General features: G+C 38.4%; 1 protein-coding gene across 2 annotated transcripts; it reads right to left on the bottom strand.

Annotated features, from left to right (window-relative positions):
- Positions 1-323: 323 nt before the first annotated feature.
- On the bottom strand, positions 324-23,807 carry polr1c (RNA polymerase I and III subunit C). 2 transcript variants are annotated; one of them, XM_061911119.1, is made up of 9 exons: positions 23,648-23,807; positions 19,194-19,265; positions 18,863-18,970; positions 15,820-15,952; positions 12,676-12,807; positions 7,316-7,468; positions 6,398-6,547; positions 2,208-2,324; positions 324-523 (listed from the first exon to the last, which is right to left on the bottom strand). In XM_061911119.1, exons 1-9 carry the CDS (start codon positions 23,717-23,719, stop codon positions 405-407), a joined length of 1,056 nt encoding a protein of 351 aa, XP_061767103.1. In that variant the 5' UTR covers positions 23,720-23,807; the 3' UTR covers positions 324-404. The 2 variants fall into 2 exon arrangements, with proteins under 2 accessions (XP_061767103.1, XP_061767104.1); XM_061911120.1 differs by lacking the exon at positions 2,208-2,324.
- Between the last annotated feature and the right edge of the window lie 261 nt (positions 23,808-24,068).

Raw genomic sequence — 24,068 nt, 5'->3', positions numbered from 1 at the left:
AGTGACTAGAATGGTGAAAGCGGGAGTCAAACCTGGAACCCTCAAGTTGCTGGCACGGCCACTCTACCAACTGACCTATGCCGCTATGAAATAACTAACCTGTCACTGGGAACGTACTAACTCAGGTCCACGTCATCTTTCAGCTTTGCCCTTTTCACCACTGCACTATTATTTATTAGCCTTGCACATATTACTCTTTTAAGTACTTGCTTATATTTTGAGTCAATCGTTTTGTTTTTTTACCTTGAACAAGAAAACACAGATTCTTTGTCTTAAACATACTTAAACGATAAATCTGATTCTGATAAGCCAATCCTAAAATGTTAAGTTTTAATAGTTTTATTGCAAAAGCAAGTTTCAACAATTTCATAGAGTAAGATTTAGTTGGAGCAGGGCTCTTTCGTTCACTCTATGTTAGGCGTGTCCATTTCACTGAGGAATCGCTGACACTTGGCCATAAGAACTTTGATAGCTTCTGTTACCAGCAGATTCGGCGGCAGGATTCCGGTCGACTCCACAGAAACTGTTGGAAAAACAAACAAACAATATATCATCATATTTATCATAAGAATTGTAACGATAAAACAAGACAGTGCATACAATATTTATTATGTAAGAAGAATAAGCACCTCTGGTGTTTTCTAATCTTTGAACTCAAAAAATAATTAAACTCATAGCACTGGATGCTAATATTGGTCACTACTTGTCACAGGACGCAGAACTTGTCCCAAACATTTGTGCTGCCAAAATAAACATTTGTGCTATTTAGGTTTTTAATGTTATTGTTTTTTTATTATTATTATTCACACCCGTAGTGATGTGCGGATTAAAACTAATTTATCAATAACATTAATACTATGTTTGACAGCACAAATATTTGGAACAAGTTAGGTGAGATTTAGACAAGGTGCATGACATCACTACTCTGAAATGTAGTTTAGGATTACCTAAAATCATTAACATCACAAACAAACTGCATTTTAATATTTACAAGGACAAGGGGGGGCCATCTTTGAAAAAAGGGCAATTTATGGTGAGATTTGGAGATCATGGAGAAGCTGCGGATAGTGTGTTTGACACTCTTTAAGGTAAATGCTGGACGTCCATCCATCCATCCATTTCCTACCGCTTGTCCCGTTCGGGGTCGCCATACTCCCTCCACCCCAGCGGACGATTGATACTTTTATTAGTAGATTACACAGATCGTGGAACACCGCAGAGTCCACCATAGTGTATATGTTTATTTTACCTTTTATTCATAGCTGTATGTAGAAGTGGCTGGTTGTATCCGCTGCTTTAATGTCTTTCATGTCCTTTGTGTTCTTTGATGTTTGCCTCTTACACACAAGTGAGAGGGATGTGTACTATGGCTATGAGTTGTTGTTGTTTTTATCCCTTGGCCTCAGTCTGGACCCCCTCTCCAGGGCCCAGGCTTAGACCGATTTTTTTATTTTATTTTATTCTTCTATTTTTTTCTCTCATTCCCCCCACTTGTTTACCTGTATCTCACCTTTTTTGTAAGGGGCGCTGGAAGCTGGCAGACCCGTCAGCGATCCTGTTCTGTCTCCCTGTAATGTTTGTCAGATCTTGAATGTGATTGTGCTGAAAATTTTAATTTTCCTGAAGGAACTCTCCTGAATGAATAAATATAGTACTATCTGATCTAATCTAATCTAATTACATTAGATCATAAAAATGTTGTAGTTGTCTTTACAACATTCTATTGTATTGTTTTTCACAATCATTTTGTCTTATCCAAAGGTTTGTGTTTTCATTTTATAAGTCATTATCTATTTTAAAATGTTGGCGTTTTGGGGGGTCAAGCACGCTTTAAATGGATTTTAAATTAATTTCAAAGGATGACACCGTTTCGCAATAAGACCTTTTCAAGATAGGAACTGCGTCACAGAACCAATTAAACTCGTATTGCAAGGTAATATTGTAATTTGGGTAAGACAGATGTTTCTTCTTGCTTGGCAAGATATTTTTACTGATCTTCAAATACTCTGCAGTGGATTTTTGTCTAGTCCTTTAGTCAGCATTTGAGAAAATCCCCCACAAATTTCAACTTCAGAGGATGCTATGAGCAGGCTTAGCTTAAACAAAGATTGTAACTTAAACAAGATGACAAGGACAGAGCTCAAATCCAAACATCACATCAGGTTTTTTTTGGTCTTTTAACTAAGTGCAATTGGAAAATAACGTACAGATGAAATGGTCTCGCACTCTTCCAAGCTTCACCAGATCCTTAAGGTCATCATGACGTAGAACTTCTCTGCTGCATGTATCCAAGCGACTGTTCACTACTTTTGCAACCTTTTCCCCTGAAGAAAACAAGATATGAAATATTACAACCCTCACACAGACTGTTAAAAATGCGGATAAATGCCTTTCGATTTCAATCCCAAAAGCCGAACGCCTCTGGCTAAGGATGTATACCGAGTACCGGTATTTTTTGGTACCGGTTTCTAATTGGGTCGGACATATAATACCGCCATCTGTATTTTTATTTCAATCCAGCTGACATAGTAATTTTAGCACTGTGTCACATTCACTTCAAATGCAGCTGCTCCATAAAAAAGACACGGGTAGAATCTGACACTCAGCTTGAAATAATCACAAACAAGGAGGCAACACCACACAAAATTTGTAACATTTCCTCCTCAAAGTCACGCACTGGAATAAGAGTTAGTCATTTTACAGTAAACTCGCTTTACTCATATCTGTGCTCAATCAACTGTCCTCCTTGCGATTCAGTATTCAACAGGAAAAAGTTAAGGTTAATCCACTTAAAAAAGTGAAAAATTAAAGTAATATAAAAATCCAATTTGCTCTGAGGCAAGACAGGATCTGCAGACAGGTCTCTAGTCGACGTCTAACGTCACTCCATCACGCCGTGTTTGTGTTGCACACCCACCTAACATACTGATTGATTGTTTTGGTATTTATTATATATTATATATCATTTAAAAGGTTGTTTTTTTGCACATGTTGATGTTAAACCTTTTGCGCTAATAAAATTGGTAATACATTTTTTTCCACATGATTATATACACCAATTACTTATAGTATTGATAAGAGTACCGATGGATACCGGTATCCATATTGGTATCTGTATCAATGAAATCCTATCTCTGGCAGATACTTTATTCATTTTTGGAGCCATTCCCACAAGTTAATAACCCTTCATTACAACACATTAAATACATTTCTTAGTATGTTAATCCTCAATTATCAAGTTTTATTAAATGTTTCATGTATGATTACCATTAGTGGGTAATATTAATCATAATTATTATAATATTAAAACATATTATTATTGCATCTACTGGGGGTAAAGCCTTCCATTTCTTTGAAGTAGCAGAAGAGTGGAAAAACAAGTTGACTTAATATGCTTATTTGTGTTTCACTGTATCCATGAAACCATATTCAATTGTATTTTTGCTCTGCAAAGTATGTGCAAATATTGTCTAAACATCACATAATGCCACAAATTCAGTCAGCCATTTTGAATATTCCTCTCTAAATATCTGACCATGGTATCAGATCAGCCAAACTGGAAATACGCAAACGTTGGAAATAGATGTGCTGTTTATCATTTACAATCCTTATGCAAGACAAGAACACATATGCTTGTTTTTTTATGCATTCAAAATCGTAAAGGGCTAACAATTGAGTCAACAGATCGAGGGTCCTCTATTACGGCCATTACTTACCCTTTTTTACTGTAAAAACATTCAGAAACCACCAACGATAGTCCATTTACATGTCGTGACCTGAAAATTAACCAAAGAAGGGGGACCGGAGAGTGTGTTCCAACTATCGTTGGATCACACTCCTCAGCCTTCCCGGTAAGGTTTATTCAGGTGTACTGGAGAGGAGGCTACGCCGGATAGTCGAACCTCGGATTCAGGAGGAACAGTGTGGTTTTCGTCCTGGTCGTGGAACCGTGGACCAACTCTATACTCTCGGCAGTGTTCTTGAGGGTGCATGGGAGTTTGCCCAACCAGTCTACATGTGCTTTGTGGACTTGGAGAAGGCATTCGACCGTGTCCCTCGGGAAGTCCTGTGGGGAGTGCTCAGAGAGTATGGGGTACCGAACTGTCTTATTGTAGCAGTCCGCTCCCTGTATGATCAGTGCCAGAGCTTGGTCCGCATTGCTGGCAGTAAGTCGGACACGTTTCCAGTGAGGGTTGGACTCCGCCAAGGCTGTCCTTTGTCACCGATTCTGTTCATAACTTTTATGGACAGAATTTCTAGGCGCAGCCAAGGCGTTGAGGGGATCCGGTTTGGTGGCCACGGGATTAGACCTCTGCTTTTTGCAGATGATGTAGTCCTGATGGCTTCATCTGGCCGGGATCTTCAGCTCTCACTGGATCGGTTCGCAGCCGAGTGTGAAGCGACCGGAATGAGAATCAGCACCTCCAAGTCCGAGTCCATGGTTCTCGCCCGGAAAAGGGTGGAGTGCCATCTCCGGGTTGGGGAGGAGACCCTGCCCCAAGTGGAGGAGTTCAAGTACCTAGGAGTCTTGTTCACGAGTGGGGGAAGAGTGGATCGTGAGATCGACAGGCGGATCGGTGCGGTGTCTACAGTAATGCGGACGTTGTATCGATCCGTTGTGGTGAAGAAGGAGCTGAGCCAGAAGGCAAAGCTCTCAATTTACCGGTCGATCTACGTTCCCATCCTCACCTATGGTCATGAGCTCTGGGTCATGACCGAAAGGATAAGATCACGGGTACAAGCGGCCGAAATGAGTTTCCTCCGCCGGGTGGCGGGGCTCTCCCTTAGAGATAGGGTGAGAAGCTCTGCCATCCGGGAGGAGCTCAACGTAAAGCCGCTGCTCCTCCACATCGAGAGGAGCCAGATGAGGTGGTTCGGGCATCTGGTCAGGATGCCACCCGAACGCCTCCCTAGGGAGGTGTTTAGGGCACGTCCAGCTGGTAGGAGGCCACGGGGAAGACCCAGGACACGCTGGGAAGACTATGTCTCCCGACTGGCCTGGGAACGCCTCGGGATCCCCCGGGAAGAGCTAGACGAAGTGGCTGGAGAGAGGGAAGTCTGGGCTTCCCTGCTTAGGCTGCTGCCCCCGCGACCCGACCTCGGATAAGCGGAAGATGATGGATGGATGGATGGATGGATACTTTTAATCACGATTACGATTTTGGCTGCCACGATTCAACTGCGCTTTGTTTTTTAGAATTATGAAGCACATGATGACAGATGTATTTTTCCCCCCTTCTAACTCGTGAATAAGCGGAAATAAAAGTCCACTTACAGCCGAGCCAATGGGAAATACTATATTCCGCCCATTAAACCAAAAAAAAAAAAAAAAAAAAACATCCAAAAAGCTCCATTTACATTCCGTCACTTTAAAATTAACCAAGTATTAGTGATATTGTTATTACAAGCACTAACACAGACAAACTATAGGAGCGTTGTTATCAGTTTACATCATCGAGTGGTCTGCTGTTTCCTCGCTTCCTTTGCTCATGGAAGTTTATTGTAGATTTTAAATCATGCCTCTCACCTGGATAGTAGAAGGACAAGTTGGTACACTTCGAACAGCCAATTTAGACCCAAAAATAGCGGGAACCACACAGAATGGCGCTTAGTTCCATCCCCCTTTTCTTTGCGAGAATTGAGAGCTATTTTTAATCTCAATGTGAATATAACAATATTCTATCAGTCGGCCTTCTAATGGCAGCGTTTTTTAAATGAATGACCTGCTTATGCTTAAAATTATCCAAATATGTAAAACACTAAACATTATTATTAACATGCCTTTTATTACTTTACATATACACTAACAGCATGTGTATAAAACCTTAATGGAGGTGTTTGAATGTTTTAAGGGTTTTGTAGGCAGAATACACCGACTCCCATAGGCTCCCTTGTAAGCGGACATTTATTTAATATTTAGAAAGCATAAAAAACAGAAAAATGTGTTTTGTCTTACATTAGGATAGTGAATCATTAGCAAATTCCCCAAACGTGCAGTTCCCTTTTAAATGAGGGTAATTATCAGCGAAACTAGGTTTAAAAAAACAAAAACAAAAACAGACTTCGCTGCATATCAAATCAAGGAATTTCACAACCAAAGTGGCAGAGAATAACTGAAGCGTGCGCCAGTCCACGCAAGAAGTCTTTGTGTATGAGCAAAAATCTCCATCACCACGCCAAACTAAAATATATAACATTAATAGTATTATTAACATTATCAATACCTAACTTTTCCCACCATAATACATTTAAAAAATATTGGTTAATACATGTGATTGGTATAGGCTGATCTCACTCATGGTTGATAGGTATCGGAATTGGCAAGACAAAACGCTGATTGGAACATCCCCAGTTCAAAGCACTTTGTAACTAAGTAATCACTGGGGAACATTCTTACCATGAATATCTTCCACTTCTATAACTCCTTGTGAAAAGCATTGTTTAAGACGCTCTGCCTTCTCTCCCACAACTCTATCCAGGAGTGTGATCTCTGGCAGGAGGCGATAACTTGCGGTGGCCACTGGAGAGAACTTTGCATGATCCTTCCCTGTTGAGTACAGAAAAAAATTGTTATTGACTGATTAGGGCTCAACCAATTACCGACCGGGCCGATTATCAGCTTCGATATTTGTTATTTAGACGTATATCAGTATCAGCCATCTTTATTATTTTTCTAATATTGATAATAAATAGAAATATTTCTCTCTATTTTTATTCCTATCATTTTAAATCTAACACTCATTGTACAGATTTTTTTTTTTCAATTAAATAGGCCCAGTGCAGCATGGTGGAGGAGGGGTTAGTGCGTCTGCCTCACAATACGATGATCCTGGGTTCGATCCTGCGCTCGGGATCTTTCTGTGTGGAGTTTGCATGTTCTCCCCGTGACTGCGTGGGTTCCCCTCCGGGTACTCCAGCGTCCCCCCCACCTGGGGATAGGTTGATTGGCAACACTAAATTGGCCTTAGTGTGTGAACGTGAGTGTGAATGTTGTCTGTCTATCTGTGTGGGCCCTGTGATGAGGTGGCGACTTGTCCAGGGTGTACCCCGCCTTCTGCCCGATTCTAGCTGAGAGGCTCCAGCGCCCACCACTTCACCGAAAGGAATAAGCGGTAGAAAAATGGATGGATGTATTAACAGGCCTGGTTATTTTGACTCCAATGCTGCTTTGCCTCTCTGAATTAAGCATTGTCCCCTCCACAGCCTCATCTGATTGGTTACGCAAACCAAGCACGGGTAAAAAGCAGGGCCAATAAGAAGTCAAGGTCTTTTGCAGGGTTCATAAATACACGACAGAAAGAAAAGTGGGACTCACCAATTCCTTTGACGCAGTGCATGATAATGTCAAGTTCTTGTCCTGGACGAAGCAGTGCTATCAGGATGTCATCATGGACTGGTCCAATGTTGGAGTCGGCAAACACGTCAGCCTGGTTACCAATGGGAACCCACTTAATGTCTCTGGAATAAACTACAATGAGGATGGGTGACAATTATTAATAAAACAGGAAAAAGAGCCTGTCCATAAATTTTAGATCAAGGCCCTTATCCAATAAGTTTAATAAAATCAATGCTTTATTAAATACATATTTGGAATGTTATCATACAGTACAGTAGATTGTGGAAGACAACCACTTTAGGTGTGCTGGAAGCACTTTGAAATGTCCCGATTCTTAAAAGTAACATTTGAACAATATTAGGATTGCAGCTATCGATTATTTTAGTAATCCAGTAATCCATCAATTAGTTTGTCGGATTTAATCGAGTAACTTCAATATTTTTTTCTATTAAATGCACTTGACCAACATTGAAATTGACATAAGTGAATTAATACCAGTGTCAATTTTAATGTTTTGGGAGAGGGAAGTCTGGGCTTCCCTGCTTAAGCTGTTGCCCCCGCGACCCGACCTCGGATAAGCGGAAGAAGATGGATGGATGAATTAATACCATTAAAAAAGAAATCTCCACTATTTGCCGCCACACAGATCACAGTATCCACACACCAATGTCATGTTGCGCGCTCTATTGCAGAGGCCGTGCGGGACTACAGTTGTTGTAGGTGTTTTAGCAAGTTGGATATTTATTCCGTATTTTGTTTATAGTCATATCAAATAAAGATTTTTCAAATAGACAAATGCAACTTAAATTGTAACACTGTGTTTTACAAAATACCAAAAAATGACATTTTTCTTAATATCTCATTGACAAAATGATTCAACCCCTTGAAGATCATAACTCTTAAGAACAGAATTTGAATAAGGTCTTTTCAATCAGGTGTTGAAAACACCGGTAGACGTGATTAGAACCATAACGAGCAACAATTAAACTGATTGAAAAAGACTGTGACGCTCAGCTTCTTGTAGATGGTCAATGGTGTATTTGCAACATGGTGAAGTCCAGGGAGTGGTGAAAGAAGTCAAGAGAGGAGGTAATTACTGTTCATAAGAAAGGATATGGATATAAGAAAATAGCAAAGACATTACACATTCCAAGAGACACAGTTGGGAGCATAATTCGCAAGTTTAAAGCTAAAGGCACAGTGGAAACACTACCTGGGCGTGGTAGAAAGAGGATGCTGTGAAGCGTACAGTGGTGAAAACCCCCCAGGTAACAGCTGAGGAACTACAACAGGACATTGCAGAGGGGGGAACGCAGGTTTCATCCCAGACAATAAGGCGCGCACTACGAGATGAAGGCCTCCATGCGATCGATTTAATATTTAAGTTGACCGCCTTTCACAAGTTTTGTAGTGTCACGACTAAATATGGACCTGTTACTAATTTTAAGGTACATCGCGGTTTAAAAAAGTAACAGTTTTAATACCGCTAAAATGTTCATTCATACCATTCCTTGGGTACATGCTTGAGTAAAAGTCCTTCAAGTCGTGTGCAGGAATGATGAAGGAGGCTCCCTTCTCCCCTGTCTACAATGACTAAAATGGCTGCTGGGGAATACATCAACTGCCCTAAAAAGAAGATTGGCCTATGTGCTAAACCATATCCTTAAACCTTATTGTATTTGCCGAGAAATCTCGTATTTTCCTTCTTTCCCTGCGGATTCCCACACTTTTTTTTTTCGGCCTGTGGGTTTCCTCATATTGTAAAATGCAAAGGTAAAAATGTACTATTTTATTTTGGCCCCGATCCTCCCCAAAATATACACAATTTAGACAGTGTAAAAAGAATAACTCTGATCTCTTCATAAATCCATACATACATCCATTTTCTACCACTTGTCACTCTCAAGGTTGCTGGGATGCTGGAGCCTATCCCATCTACAATCAGATGGAAAAGCGGGGTACAATCTGGACAAGTCACCATCTCATCGCGGGGCCAAAGCAGATGGACAACATTCAAACTCCCATTCACACACTAGGGCCAATTTAGTGTTGCCAATCAACCTATACCATGATGTAATCAATATTATTTGGGACACATTTCAATGATTTCCTTATATTGATTATTTCTTATTTTGTTGTGAAGTAACTAATAAATATGCTCCCATAAGAAGCATCAGAGATAAAGTAAAGGCTCACATCCTCTATCAATGAACTCTGACCATATAAGCCTCATCAAAGAGAAGGATATGGAATGGGTCAAATATCGCTCATCCAAGCAACCCAGCCAGTGGGAAAAATATTGGCTTTTAAAGGAACCAATGTAAAACGAAACAAATGAATGTGAAACCTAATTTTTTTACATGAAACTTTCTCATAATTTCCACAAATTCTGCAATTCCGGAGATATGTGAATAAGACTCTTCAAAAAAAGCAGCAAAAGCTGTATTAATCAGCTTCATATCAACAATAATACTACTTCTGATCCCGCTCTCAACTCTAATGCTTTCAATGAGCACTCATCTGTTTCTCGTACACGGCATACTACCCCTTATTATATGGCTCAACATGTTATTTCATCTCATCTAAGTAGTTTTTCCTTCAGGAAAATGACATAATGCCATTTGTGAGTTGAAAGAAGGTTGTAGTGCTGCCCCAATGGTCTAGGACAGGGGTCTCAAACTCAATTTACCTAGGGGGCCGCCGTAGACGGAGTCTGGGTGGGGCTAAGCCGCATCAGGTGTTCCATAAGAAAAGCTTTGTTGAAAAATTCTCATCTTCTCAAATGTCTTTACATTTATTTTTAACACAACATAAGATGAAAAATAAATAAACTAATTAAGAATTAATAAGAATATTATTACATTTAGATTTGGGAATGTGTGTGTGTATATATATATATATATATATGTGTATATATATATATATATATATATATATATATATATATATATATACAAAACTCAAAACCAGTGAAGTTGGCAGGTTGTGTAAATGGTAAATAAAAACAGAATACAATGATTTGCAAGTCTTTTTCAACCTATATGAATAGACTGCAAAGACAAGATGTTGAATGTTCGAACCGAGATACGTATTTTTTTTTTTTAAATAATCATTAACTTAGAATTTAATGGAAGTAACACATTGCAAAAAAGTTGGCACAGCGGCATTTTTACCACTGTGTTACATGGCCTTTTCCTTTAACATTACTCAGTGAACGTTTGGAAACTGAGGTGACCAATTTTTGAAGCTTTTCAGGAGGAATTCTTTCCCATTCTTGCTTGATGTACAGCTTAAGTTGTTCAACAGTCTGTGGTCTATGTTGTGGTATTTTAGGCTTCTTAATGCGCCACACATTTTGTAATGGCAGACATGTCTGGACTACAGGTAAGCCAGTCTAGTACCCGCACTCTTTTAGTACAAAGCCACGCTGTTGTAACACGTGTAGAATGTGGTTTGGCGTTGTCTTGGTGAAATAAGCAGGGAAGTCCATGAAAAAAGACATTGCTTGGATGGCAACATACGCTGCTCCAAAACCTGTAAGTACCTTTCAGCATTAATGGTGCCTTCACAGATGTGGAAGTTACCCATGCCTTGTGCACTATAATACACCCCCATACCATCACAGATGCTGGCTTTTGAACTTTGCGCCAATAAAAGTCCGGATGGTTCTTTTCCTCTTTGATCAGGAGGACACGAGATCCACAGTTTCCAAAAACAATTTGAAATGTACACTCGTCAGACCACAGAACACTTTTCCACTTTGAATAAGTCTATTTTAGATGAGCTTGGGCCCTGCAAAGCCGGCGGCGTTTCTGGGTGTTGTTGATAAATGGCTTTGGCTTTGCATAGTAGAGCTTTAACTTGCACTTACAGGTGTAGCGACAAACTGTAGTTACTGACAGTGGTTTTCTGAAGTGTTCCTGAGCCCATGTGGTGATATCCTTTAGAGATTGATGTCGTTTTTTTGATACAGTGCAATCTGAGGGATCGAAGGTCACGGTCATTCAATGTTGGTTTCCGGCCAGGCTGCTTACATGGAGTGATTTCTCCAGATTCTCTGAACCTTTTGATGACAATATGGAACACAGATGTTGAAATGCCTGAATTTCTTGCAATTGCACTTTGTGAAATGTTTTTTTTAAACTGTTTGACTATTTGCTCACGCAGTTGTGGACAAAGGGGTGTACCTCGCCCCATCCTTTCTTGTGAAAGACTGAGCATTTTTTGGGAAGCTGTTTTTATACGCAATCATGGCACCCACCCGTTCCCAATTAGCCTGCACACCTGCGGTATGTTCCAAATAAGTGTTTGATGAGCATTCAATAACTTTGTCAGTATTTATTGCCACCTTTCCCAACTTCTTTGTCACGTGTTGCTGGCATCAAATCCATCCATCCATCCATCCATTTTCTACCGCTTATTCCCTTTTGGGGTCGCGGGGGGCCCTGGCGCCTATCTCAGCTACAATCGGGCGGAAGGCGGGGTACACCCTGGACAAAATTCTAAAGTTAATTATTATTTGCTAAAAAAAAATTTTTTATCAGTTTGAACATCAAATATGTTGTCTTTGTAGCATATTCAACTGAAAATGGGTTGAAAACGATTTGCAAATCATTGTATTCCGTTTATATTTACATCTAACAAAATTTCCCAACTCATATGGAAACGGGGTTTGTACATGTTTACATTATTTATTGACTGTATCTAAAAAAGATTAACATATATTTTTATTTAAATGAAGATATTAAATAATCATAAACGAAATACAATGACTTGGTTTATATTATTGTATATACTAGGTCATAAAATCAGTATCAGTTGAGTCGGTCCATAGGTTGCCTGTAGGGATTTTTAATGTCCAGTAGATGTCAGTATTTAGTGACACAGTGTGGACACAGTATCAATACAGTTTTGCAATGTGTCGAATCGCTTCATGACGCCTCATCAACCCATCACTAATTTCCACATTCACCCATTCACACACACAATCACACACTGATGGCGGGAGCTGCCATGCAAGGCCCTAACCCCCGACCCATCAGGAGCAAGGGTGAAGTGTCTTACTCAAGGACTCAAAGCACTTTTACATAGTGAAACCCAATATCTAAGTTACATTTAAACCAGTGTGGGTGGCACTGGGAGCAGGTGGGTAAAGTGTCTTGCCCAAGGACACAACGGCAGTGACTAGGATGGAGAAAGCGGGAATCGAACCTGGAACCCTCAAGTTGCTGGCACGGCCACTCTACCAACCGAGCTATACCGCCCCAGACTTTAGAGTAAACAGTGGGCATCGGCTAAAATTACAAAATTGGAACACAGGCTTGTTGTGTGGAACATACCTACGTGGTTTTCATAGAGTTCCCGTGGATCAGAAGAATCCTTGCTTGTTCTGGGGTTCCTGCTACATTTAATCTTTAGGTGTAGTTTGATTGTGTCTATTTCTGACTCTTCTTGCTTTGCAGAGTCTTCATCTAAAAACACAAATAAAGCAGAAAGTTTGCCTGTGATAAGGAAATAACAAAATATGATATCTGTCTTTTACCTGACACCTGTCACATATACTGTAATATTGTACATGGCAATGGTTATATACTGTATATGATATAGACATAATATATTATTATATATCGGTATATATATTATACTGTAAATATATTATGTAAATATTACGTACGTATGTTATATTTTACATTACTATATTTAGTCTATTAATACCTGCATTGTCCTCCATCCTTACACTTTCTACCATTGTAACTGAGCTACTATGGAAATTAATTAATTTAAAATTTCCCTTGTGGCTCATCGACGTTTGTCTAAGTCTAAGTCTAGCTCTAAAAGGGAGATCAATGTGAGCCATTCAAATAATTAATGGTGTTTTGGGGAATCAAATGTGCAGTGACCAAAACACCCAACTAAAACCAAGTCTGTTCCCTCCAAAACGTACTTCTCTCCATTACCAATAGGGCTGTAACAATTAGTAGACATTGTCAACAATAAAATTCGGCACTGACAATCATATTTGTCGACAATAGTCGTGACGTCAGCACTCGTGTTTTTCGGGCCGGAAGTGGGTCAATTGCAAAAAACATCGCCAGTAAAAACATGAAAAATGTGAGGATATTTCCTCCTATTTTTGTTAAAAACATGAATCGCTTGCTGATTTTTTAAAGCAGACCTTCTTTTTATGGGTTTACATCTGTGATACATGAGCATTTAAAGCAGAAACATGATTTCGGACATTGGGAAGGAGGATGATGACACAACATCAGTAAGACTACTATTAGCTTCTACGTTGCTGGCTAGTTAACAAGAGTGAGACAAAGTTTTGTGAAAATTTACTATAATTTTAGACAAAGTCAGCCAACCACACATTGTCAATTCAAATGTGTTAAAAAGCAGCGTCAATTTGCAATGCCATTAAAAAAAGGCACTTAAACACGAACCGCGCGCAGACAGGCAGGCACCAATGTGGAGGTATCATAAGATTAAAGATACAATCTATTACATAGCCAACATTTTAAGAATAATCAAATATAGAATTCTACTCAATGAGTCTATTACAGAGCAAAAACTGTCAAGCGTTAATCAATAGTCTATATACCAGTGTGCAGGTTTTTAAACATCACAAAATTGTTTTCTTTTTAAAGGAAGTTAGATTTTGAGTTTTGTTTGTTTTCATTGCTGCTATTTAAACCGTTTTTTTTTTGCATAAACAAGTTTTTTTTTTTTTTTTAGCACTTTGCCTTTCCTGTCTTTTAAAAATGGACAACATTTTAATAGTCATTTTAATTTTTGTAACAGCTCAATGAGCAGCAGTTACAGTAAAAATAGATATTTATGAATGAATTTTTCATCTTTGCTATTAATAATAGGGCTAGAACTAACGATTATTTTGATAGTCGGTTAGTCAACGACTATCTTTACGATTAGTCGACTAATCAGATAAAGCGTACACATATATATAATGGCTCTCATTTTTCCATCGACTTCTAAATGCAGCTTTAGTTATTTTAGGCATGTGCTTAGAAACAATATAGATAACTAATTCATTCAGAAATATTTATTTTTACTGTAACTCTGCTGCTCATTCAGCTGTTACAAAAAATAAAATGTTGTCCATTTAAAAGAAATTAAAGGCAAAATGCTAAAAAAACAACAACTATTAACATTGTTTATGTATTTATTCATTATTTTTAAACAGTTAAAATAACAGCAATGAAAACAAACAAAACACAAAATCTAACTTCCTTAAAAAGAGAAATATTTTGTGTGACTTTGGCTAAAATTATAAAGTATTTTTCACACAACTTCATCTTATTCTTGTTCGCTAGTTAGCAAGGTAGAAGCTAACACTCTTACCGAGGTTTAGACCGCATCCTCTCTCCAAACGTTCGACATCATGCCTTCGCTGTGAATGTTCGCGTATCACAGGTCTACTGCCATAAAAACAAGGTGCACTTTGCAAACTGGGCAAGGTATTCATGTTTTTCACAAGAATAAGAGGAAATATCCTCAAACACTACATGTAATCACTGGCGTTATTTTTGCGAGTGACCCACTTCCGCCCAGAAAAAACACAAGCGATGACGTCAAGACTATTGTCAACAAATAAAATTGCCGAAAACAACTTTTATTGTCGACATTTGTTGATAATGTCGACTAATCGTTGCAGCCCTAGTTAGTAAGAAAATGCCTAAAATAACTTAAGCTTCATTTTGAAGTTCATGGAAAAATTAAAGCCATTAAATTTGTACGCTTTATTATCAGATTAGTCAACTAATCGTTAAGATAATCGCCGACTAATCGACTATCAAAATAATCATTAGTTGCAGCTGTATGCTTGAAAGAACATTAAACACAGTCTGTCCGAGACTAATAGTACTGAGTTCAAAGCCTTTTCTCAGCCAAAACGACCAGGAACCTGTAGTTAACACACATACAAAAAGTTCCTGTGGGGGAAAAGTGGGTGGAGCAACAGTTACACTCAAAAGTATCTAATCCCTATTGTAAATTATATTTCTTTTAAGAATTTACAAAATATCAATAGATTGTCAATATAAAATAAATTATGTTTTGTTGGCTTACTGCAAACTACTGCAAGTTTATAAACCTTGAATAATGTTTAACTTCCATCAGCTGTTTCTTATTTACATTTTAAGAATTACAGGTACACTTACTTATTTTTTTTTTTTTTTAACTTAAGTTACACATCCTAAATCTTTGTGTCGGTATTTAAGATTAAATTAGCTGTTTCTGAAACTTAAACATAGATTTTATTAAAAAGTTCTTAGTGTAGCCTCTGCTTTGATTAATAGGAGAAAATTATTTGGGGCCAAAATTAGTTATAATAATCAGGTCATGTCATAAATATCACAGTGCACTTGGCAAAATTTATAATGAAGTCAAAAGGGAAAAAAAAAATGTTACTAATAAACATCAAAGAAAACATTGTGTATATATTTATTTTCAGTATAAGGGCTTACCGGTGCTTCTGTATTCAAACAGGCAGGGGTCAGCTTTGATGGGGATGAGGCCTAGTCTCTGTGCCAGCACTTCATCTTGGACAATAGACGTGTTGTTATAAATAAAAACCTTTTCAATAGCCATGGTGGGTACCTAGAAGCACAATTATATACAAAGCAATAACTAACAACTTATATTATTCACTGTTCAAACGTACTAAGAGCAAATAACATTTCTTCAACCAAACAGTCTTTAAAAAAAAGAGCGAAAGGAGTGTGTCAGGGTCTCCATGAATTAATGTACATTATAATTCAGTTTGAATCTGAGGTACTATAAAATAATGTGTAGAAACACAAAACAGGTTTAACGATTATTTCAGAAACAAAATGTTTCTTTTATCCACAAACTGCAAAATTATTTAAACACAAAGTGTCTGTATGCAGAGTGTTATAGTACATTTTATATCAGAGAAGTTGAATCTTTGCACACACATGCGAAGCCTGATTAAACAAATATTTTGATGTATAAAATAATTTTTTCTGATTAAATTAGTGGGTGTGTTTATTCTCCCAGTCGGGACTAATAAAGACTCCTGTGAGGGCCTGCAAGTTCGCATTCAGGGCAAGATTACCACGGCGTTGCAGCAGATAGTGAAACTAAAGCCCATCACTGAAGCCCCTGCTACTTTCAAATGTTGTATCAACTTTTATGCTAGTGGTAGTCGTATTTCTGCATTTTGTTATTCTGGGCTGCTCTTCCAAGCTGTGTAAGGGGAAGAGGCACAACGCTGATGGAACATTAATTACGTCGTGACGAGCTTGATTTTCACGCGGTGAAACGGGAGGTCCCGCTCATACACGGACACAAACACATTTTAAAAAACACATGCAAACGTACACAAACACACACATTCACAGACACACACTGTATCTCGATCAAAAAGGTGGATTGTTCCGTGCAGGATTATACCAAGCATCGTTGCTTCCCTACGGTTTACTACTGCGGTTACTTTTAAACGGACAGCTCCGCCATGTTTGATCGAGGAAATATGCTGACAGCTTATTACTGTGATCGAACTAAAATTCATCGCGATCAACGATCACAATCATATAATTGCCCAGCCCTAAATAGAACTTATCAAAACATGTATTGGTATGTCAGACTTATTAGCCTTGTCTTGGTTTAACTCCTATCTTACTGACAGGATACAGTGCGTCTCCCATACCTTGGAGTATTTTAAGGTAACATGCGGAGTTCCACATGGTTCGGTTCTTGGCTCTGCACTCCTCGGTACTTATATACTGCCGCGAAGGGACATCGTAAGCAAATTTGGTGTTAGCTTTCACTGTTATGCTGATGACACCCAACTCTACATGTCCCTGAAGCTGACCACCACGTCGGATTGCAGTCAGCTGGAGGTGTGTCTAAATGAAATTAAACAATGGATATCCAGTAACTTTTTGCATCTTTACACTAAAAAAAGGAAAATGTTGATAATCGGTCCTCCTACACACAGGCACTTATTTACGGATACCACACAAAAATATGCCAACAAAACAAATATATAAAGCAACTTTGTGAAAAATCTCGCCGTTATTTTTGACCCAACTCTCTCGTTTGAGTCGCACATTAGAATGTTACCATAACAGCGTTCTTATACCTCCAAAATATCGCTAAAATCCATCCCATTGTATCCAGTAGCAACACTGAGATCATTATTCATGCGTTCGTTAGGTCTCGTCTCAATTACTGAAACGGATTTTGTTCGAGTCTCCCTGTGTCAAGCTTTAAAAGATTACAATCGGTACAAAATATAGGCTGCTAAACTTTTCACAAGAACAAGAAAGTTTGATCATATTACGCTTATACTGGCTCACCTGCACTGGCTTCCTGTGCACTTAAGATGTGACTTTAAGCGAAGTCAATTATATTTATATAGCGCTTTACATAGTGAAACCCATTATCTACACTTAAATCAGTGTGGGAGCAGGTGGATAAAGTGTCTTGCCCAAGAACACGACGGCAGTGACGAGGATGGCAAAAGCGGGAATCGACCTGGAACCATCAAGTTGATGGCAAGGCCGCTCTACCAACCGAGCCATGCCGCCCTAAGGTTATAAGGTTTTATTACTTACATATAAAATACTAAACGGTCTAGCTCCATCCTATCTTGCTGTCTCCGGCTGAAAACTTTTGCTCCTTAGTGATTCCCAGAGTCTTCGTTTAAAGTGAACACACTTTTTTGTTGTCAACCGTCCTAGCGATCCATTAATCCACAGGCTAATATTATCCATCCATCCATCCATTTTCTACCACTTATTCCCTTTGGGGACGCGGGGGGCGCTGGTGCCTATCTCAGCTACAATCAGGCGGAAGGCGCCGTAGACCCTGGACAAGTCGCCACCTCATCGCAGGGCCAACACAGATAGACAGACAACATTCACACTCACATTCACACACTAGGGCCAATTTAGTGTTGCCAATCAACCTATCCCCAGGTGCATGTCTATAAAGTTGCTTAGAAGCAAGATTGCGTCCACTGTGACTGACAAGTCTCTGGTTGCTGTCTGACATCACTCCATCGTGGCACGTTTGCGTGTCATTAAAAGACATCTTGCCTAAATGTGTTTCAGTTTGTTTTGTTTTTTGACCACAAACTGGACGATCGAGCATTACATTTGCTCACTAAGCATAGCTGCATAAGTTATGTCTCTGTGATCAATGTGTGGCGTCACTAAAAGCAGTTCCTCAGCATTAGCTCCTATAATAATTTATCTACTACTTGGTTAATAAGCAAATCACGGAATGTAAATGGAGTATTGGTGAGGGTTTTTGGATGTTTTTTTAGGAGAGCCTTATAAACGAAATAGATTAGATATCTCATATTAGCAGTATTGTATTGCAAGCCTTTTTTGCAATTTTGAATACACAAAAAAGAGAAAACGTGTTCTTGTTTCACATAGTGATTGTGAATAATAGAAAAAAAGTGCAGTTCCCCTTTAACTGTACACCAATAAGAGATTTCATTAGTCAACATAAAACACGGACGGATATAAAACAAACCTCTGCTATTAAGATCCTTCTGAAGGCATTGGCAATGGCTGCATCGATTCCCACCATGTCAAACTCCATAAAGTTCTCATTCAGCTGCACAACATCAATTTTGAAACTCTGAAAATCAGATAAAGAATATAATAGTAATGCAATCCACGTGTATTTGTAAAACTTCTGTTTGACAACAGACAAAGGAAGAAGTGAGTAAGCCTTGCTTAAAAACATTTGAGGAACGTCTCATAAAAAAATTGTAAGGCTTACTCATCATACTATACAGGAAACTTTGCGTTTCGACCACTGGGATTCCTTTAGCCATCACACACATTCTTGAAAAAAATACCTTTTGAAATTTCTGCATATCCCATTTATCATCATAGCCAGGATAGTTTCCAGGGTAATCAGTTGTATGAGCCTGAAAAAAAAAGTTAATCAGTTACTGCATTAATTTAATGACACACTTTTAATTAGATTTTGTGGATTATTATATTGGACTCTATTGATTTATCTTATTAAAGTTGGTAAAATTGTGAAATTGTTGTGAAACTGTGACAGACATGCATGTTGGTTGGTTGGTTGAAATGTATTTTGAACATGTATACATTATCAATATGATACATAACATATTTTCTTTACAGTATGTCCAAAAATCTCATTTACAACACTAGTATGCGCATACATAATTTAAAGCATTTAGCATATCTGAATGTGGAATTAAATTATGGAATGGATTAAGCAAAGAAATCAAACAAAACACCAACATGATTCAGTTTAAGAGACTTTTCAAACGACAAGTGTTTACAAAGTACAAAGAACAACAATTATGATGAACATTCAACCTTTTTTTTTTAGATAATGATTATTTAAGTATTTAATATTAGTTTACTTACTTATGGTATATTATTTATTTATTCACTGTTCTGTTAAAAACAGAGAACAAGGAAATTGGATACATTTGCTATGATATGAACAGGGGTAGGATTAAATAGGCTCTGCTTCTTCCTACTCCTTTTTCAGACGTGCTGTAATTAAACAACTGGAAATATGTGATGCATTACATTGTATCGTAAGCATGTTCAAGATAAACGAACTAAAAAGGAGTAGGAAGAAGCAAGGCTTAGGTAATCCGTCCCTTTTATTCATCACAGCAATTACTTTCTGTTTTCAATTTGTACTCAATTCATATCAATGTGTTCTAAATACTTTAGGTCTTCTCATAAGTAGTTAAATCTGTTTTAATTCGAGTGATTAGATGGATAATGTTTCATTTTCAATAAATTCACGACTTATCATAATTCTTCTTTGTACTTTGTAAACACTTTTAGTTTGAACAGCTTCTTAAACTGGATCATATTAGTATTTTTTTTTTTTTTTTTACGTAATCCATTCCGTAATTTAATTCCACATACTGTTATGCTAAAGGTCTTAAGTGTTGTACGTGCATACAGATGTTTTAAGTTTTTTATCTTAAGTTATATTTCTCCTCTTTTGTTGAGAACAATTAAGTTATACTTTGCTTTGTGCATCATTTCAGATGGTTGCAAATGCACCGAATCTTTGAATTTCAATATTTTGGATATAATAAATAAAAAGGGGTCTGTATGTTCTCTATAATCTAATATTATGTGTTATTCTAATTGTCCTTTTTTGTAGCATAATTAAGTGAATGAAGTGTACATTTGTAGTTATTTCCCCATATTTCTGCACAATAACTCAGATATGGTAACACCAGCGAGCAGTAGAAAATATGAAGTGAAGTTTGGAGTAGAACATATTTTTGCTTTATTCATTATTGATATATCTCTTGTCACCTTATTTCCAATCTATGTGAAACCTTTCAATCCGGTTTCAGGGCAAATCACTCGACGGAGACAGCCCTCGCAAAAATGACTAATGATCTATTGCTAACGATGGATTCTTATGCGTCATCTATGTTGCTGCTCCTCGATCTTAGCGCTGCTTTCGATACTGTCGATCATAATATTTTATTAGAACGTATCAAAACACGAATTGGTATGTCAGACTTAGCCCTGTCTTGGTTTAACTCTCATCTTACTGATAGGATGCAGTGTGTCTCCCATAACAATGTGACCTCGGACTACGTTAAGGTAACGTGTGGAGTTCCCCAGGGTTCGGTCCTTGGCCCTGCACTCTTCAGCATCTACATGCTGCCGCTAGGTGACATCATACGCAAATACGGTGTTAGCTTTCACTGTTATGCTGATGACACCCAACTCTACATGCCCCTAAAGCTGACCAACACGCCGGATTGTAGTCAGCTGGAGGCGTGTCTTAATGAAATTAAACAATGGATGTCCGCTAACTTTTTGCAACTCAACGCCAAAAAAACTGAAATGCTGATTATCGGTCCTGCTAGACACCGAACTCTATTTAATAATACAACTCTAACATTTGACAACCAAACAATTAAACAAGGCGACACGGTAAAGAATCTGGGTATTATCTTCGACCCAACTCTCTCCTTTGAGGCACACATTAAAAGCGTTACTAAAACGGCCTTCTTTCATCTCCGCAACATCGCTAAAATTCGCTCCATTCTGTCCACTAAAGACGCTGAGATCATTATCCATGCGTTTGTTACGTCTCGCCTCGACTACTGTAACGTATTATTTTCGGGTCTCCCCATGTCTAGCATTAAAAGATTACAGTTGGTACAAAATGCGGCTGCTAGACTTTTGACAAGAACAAGAAAGTTTGATCACATTACGCCTGTACTGGCTCACCTGCACTGGCTTCCTGTGCACTTAAGATGTGACTTTAAGGTTTTACTACTTACGTATAAAATACTACACGGTCTAGCTCCATCCTATCTTGCCGATTGTATTGTACCATATGTCCCGGCAAGAAATCTGCGTTCAAAGGACTCCGGCTTATTAGTGATCCCCAAAGCCCAAAAAAAGTCTGCGGGCTGTAGAGCTTTTTCATTTCGGGCTCCAGTACTCTGGAATGCCCTCCCGGTAACAGTTCGAGATGCTACCTCAGTAGAAGCATTTAAGTCTCACCTTAAAACTCATTTGTATACTCTAGCCTTTAAATAGACTCCCTTTTTAGACCAGTTGATCTGCCGTTTCTTTTCTTTTTCTTCTATGTCCCACTCTCCTTTGTGGAGGGAGTCCGGTCCGATCCGGTGGCCATGTACTGCTCGCCTGTGTATCGGCTGGGGACATCTCTGCGCTGCTGATCAGCCTCCGCTTGGGATGGTTTCCTGCTGGCTCCGCTGTGAACGGGACTCTCGCTGCTGTGTTGGATCCGCTTTGGACTGGACTCTCGCGACTGTGTTGGATCCATTATGGATTGATCTTTCACAGTATCATGTTCTCATATGTTCTCATAGTCATCAGTATCATCAGTATCACAGTATCACGTTCTCATAGTCATTATTGTCACCGATGTCCCACTGGGTGTGAGTTTTCCTTGCCCGAGGATGTCGTAGTGGTTTGTGCAGCCCTTTCAGACACTAGTGATTTAGGGCTATATAAGTAAACATTGATTGATTGATAATGTTATCATCTATATTTTCTTTCTTTCATGTGTTTGTATTTGTGTATTATTATCAACCCAATCCCTTTCATAAATATTTTTTGTCTTTGACTGTGTTGTATGGTTATTGGCCAAGCATGTTTAACTTACAATGAATGCTGATATGTACAGTGGGGTAAAAAAATACTTAGTCAGCCACCGATTGTGCAAGTTCTCCCACTTAAAATGATGACAGAAGTCTGTGATTTTCATCATAGGTACATTTCAACTGTGAGAGACAGAATGTGAAAAAAAATCCAGGAATTCACATTGTAGGAATTTTAAATAATTTATTTGTAAATTATGGTGAAAATAAGTATTTGGTCAACCATTCAAAGCTCTCACTGATGGAAGGAGGTTTTGGCTCAAAATCTCACGATACATGGCCCCATTCATTCTTTCCTTGACACGGATCAATCGTTCTGTCCCCATAGCAGAAAAACAGCCTCAAAGCATGATGTTTCCACCCCCATGCTTCACAGTAGGTGTGGTGTTCTTGGGACTAGTTGAGTTTATACCAAAAAGTTCTATTTTGGTTTCATCTGACCACATGACATTCATCCAATCCTCTGCTGTATCATCCATGTATCCATTTTGGTATAAACTCAACTTGTCGTGTTTGGAGGATGAAGAATACTGAGTTGCATCCCAAGAACACCATACCTACTGTGAAGCTTGGGGGTGGAAACATCATGCTGTGGGGCTGTTTTTCTGCTATGGGGACAGAACGATTGATCCGTGTCAAGGAAAGAATGAATGGGGCCATGTATCGTGAGATTTTGAGCCAAAACCTCCTTCCATCAGTGAGAGCATTTAATGGTTGACCATACTTATTTTCCACCATAATTTACAAATAAATTCTTTAAAATTCCTACAATGTGAACTCCTGGATTTTATTTTCACATTCTGTCTCTCCCAGTTGAAGTGTACCTATGATGAAAATTACAGACCTCTGTCATCATTTTAAGTGGGAGAACTTGCACAATCCGTGACTGACTAAATACTTTTTTGCCCCACTGTACATATGTTTTATCCGTGTTATTTCATGTAAGTACAAGTCATTAAAGTTTGGGTTAGTTTACAAGTATAACAAGAGTCACATGTTTAAATAAAAAAAAGAGTGGAATTTGGTCAACTACAGAAGTATTGTGGCTGTTCTTCCTAAGAAACCACATCATTTGGCAACGAGGTGTCAATTTGTCCCTTGTGTATGTTTTTATGAACGCAGCAAAAATATGAAATATGATTCTTACTCACATTTCTCACGACGAATTCAGTTAAAACAACTCGATTTCGAATTTCCTCCACGTTTTTCCTGAAAGTCGCCATAGCTACTGTCTGTGCAGCAATCAAATCGGCACCGGAACCAAATACAAAGCATGGCAACACATAGTGCGCATGCGCCCTTTGGCCGTCATTTGAGACACTACGGTAAGCCGTCAGTGACCAAACAGTATTTGTTTGATTTAAAACAGAGGTGTCCAAACTATCAAACTATTTCCATTGAGGGCCGCACACTGAAAAGTTTAAGCATGCGGGGCCAATCTGATATTTTTAATTTTCAAAACCAATAGAATATATATATATATATATATATATATATATATATACATATATATATATATATGTGTGTGTATATATACATATATATATATATATATATACATATATATATATA

Source organism: Nerophis ophidion, linkage group LG09 (genome assembly GCF_033978795.1).
Source record: "Nerophis ophidion isolate RoL-2023_Sa linkage group LG09, RoL_Noph_v1.0, whole genome shotgun sequence".
In the NCBI taxonomy this organism is placed as follows: domain Eukaryota; kingdom Metazoa; phylum Chordata; class Actinopteri; order Syngnathiformes; family Syngnathidae; genus Nerophis; species Nerophis ophidion.
The sequence above is the reverse complement of the archived record's forward strand: the minus strand, read 5'-3'. Positions and strand labels throughout refer to the sequence as shown.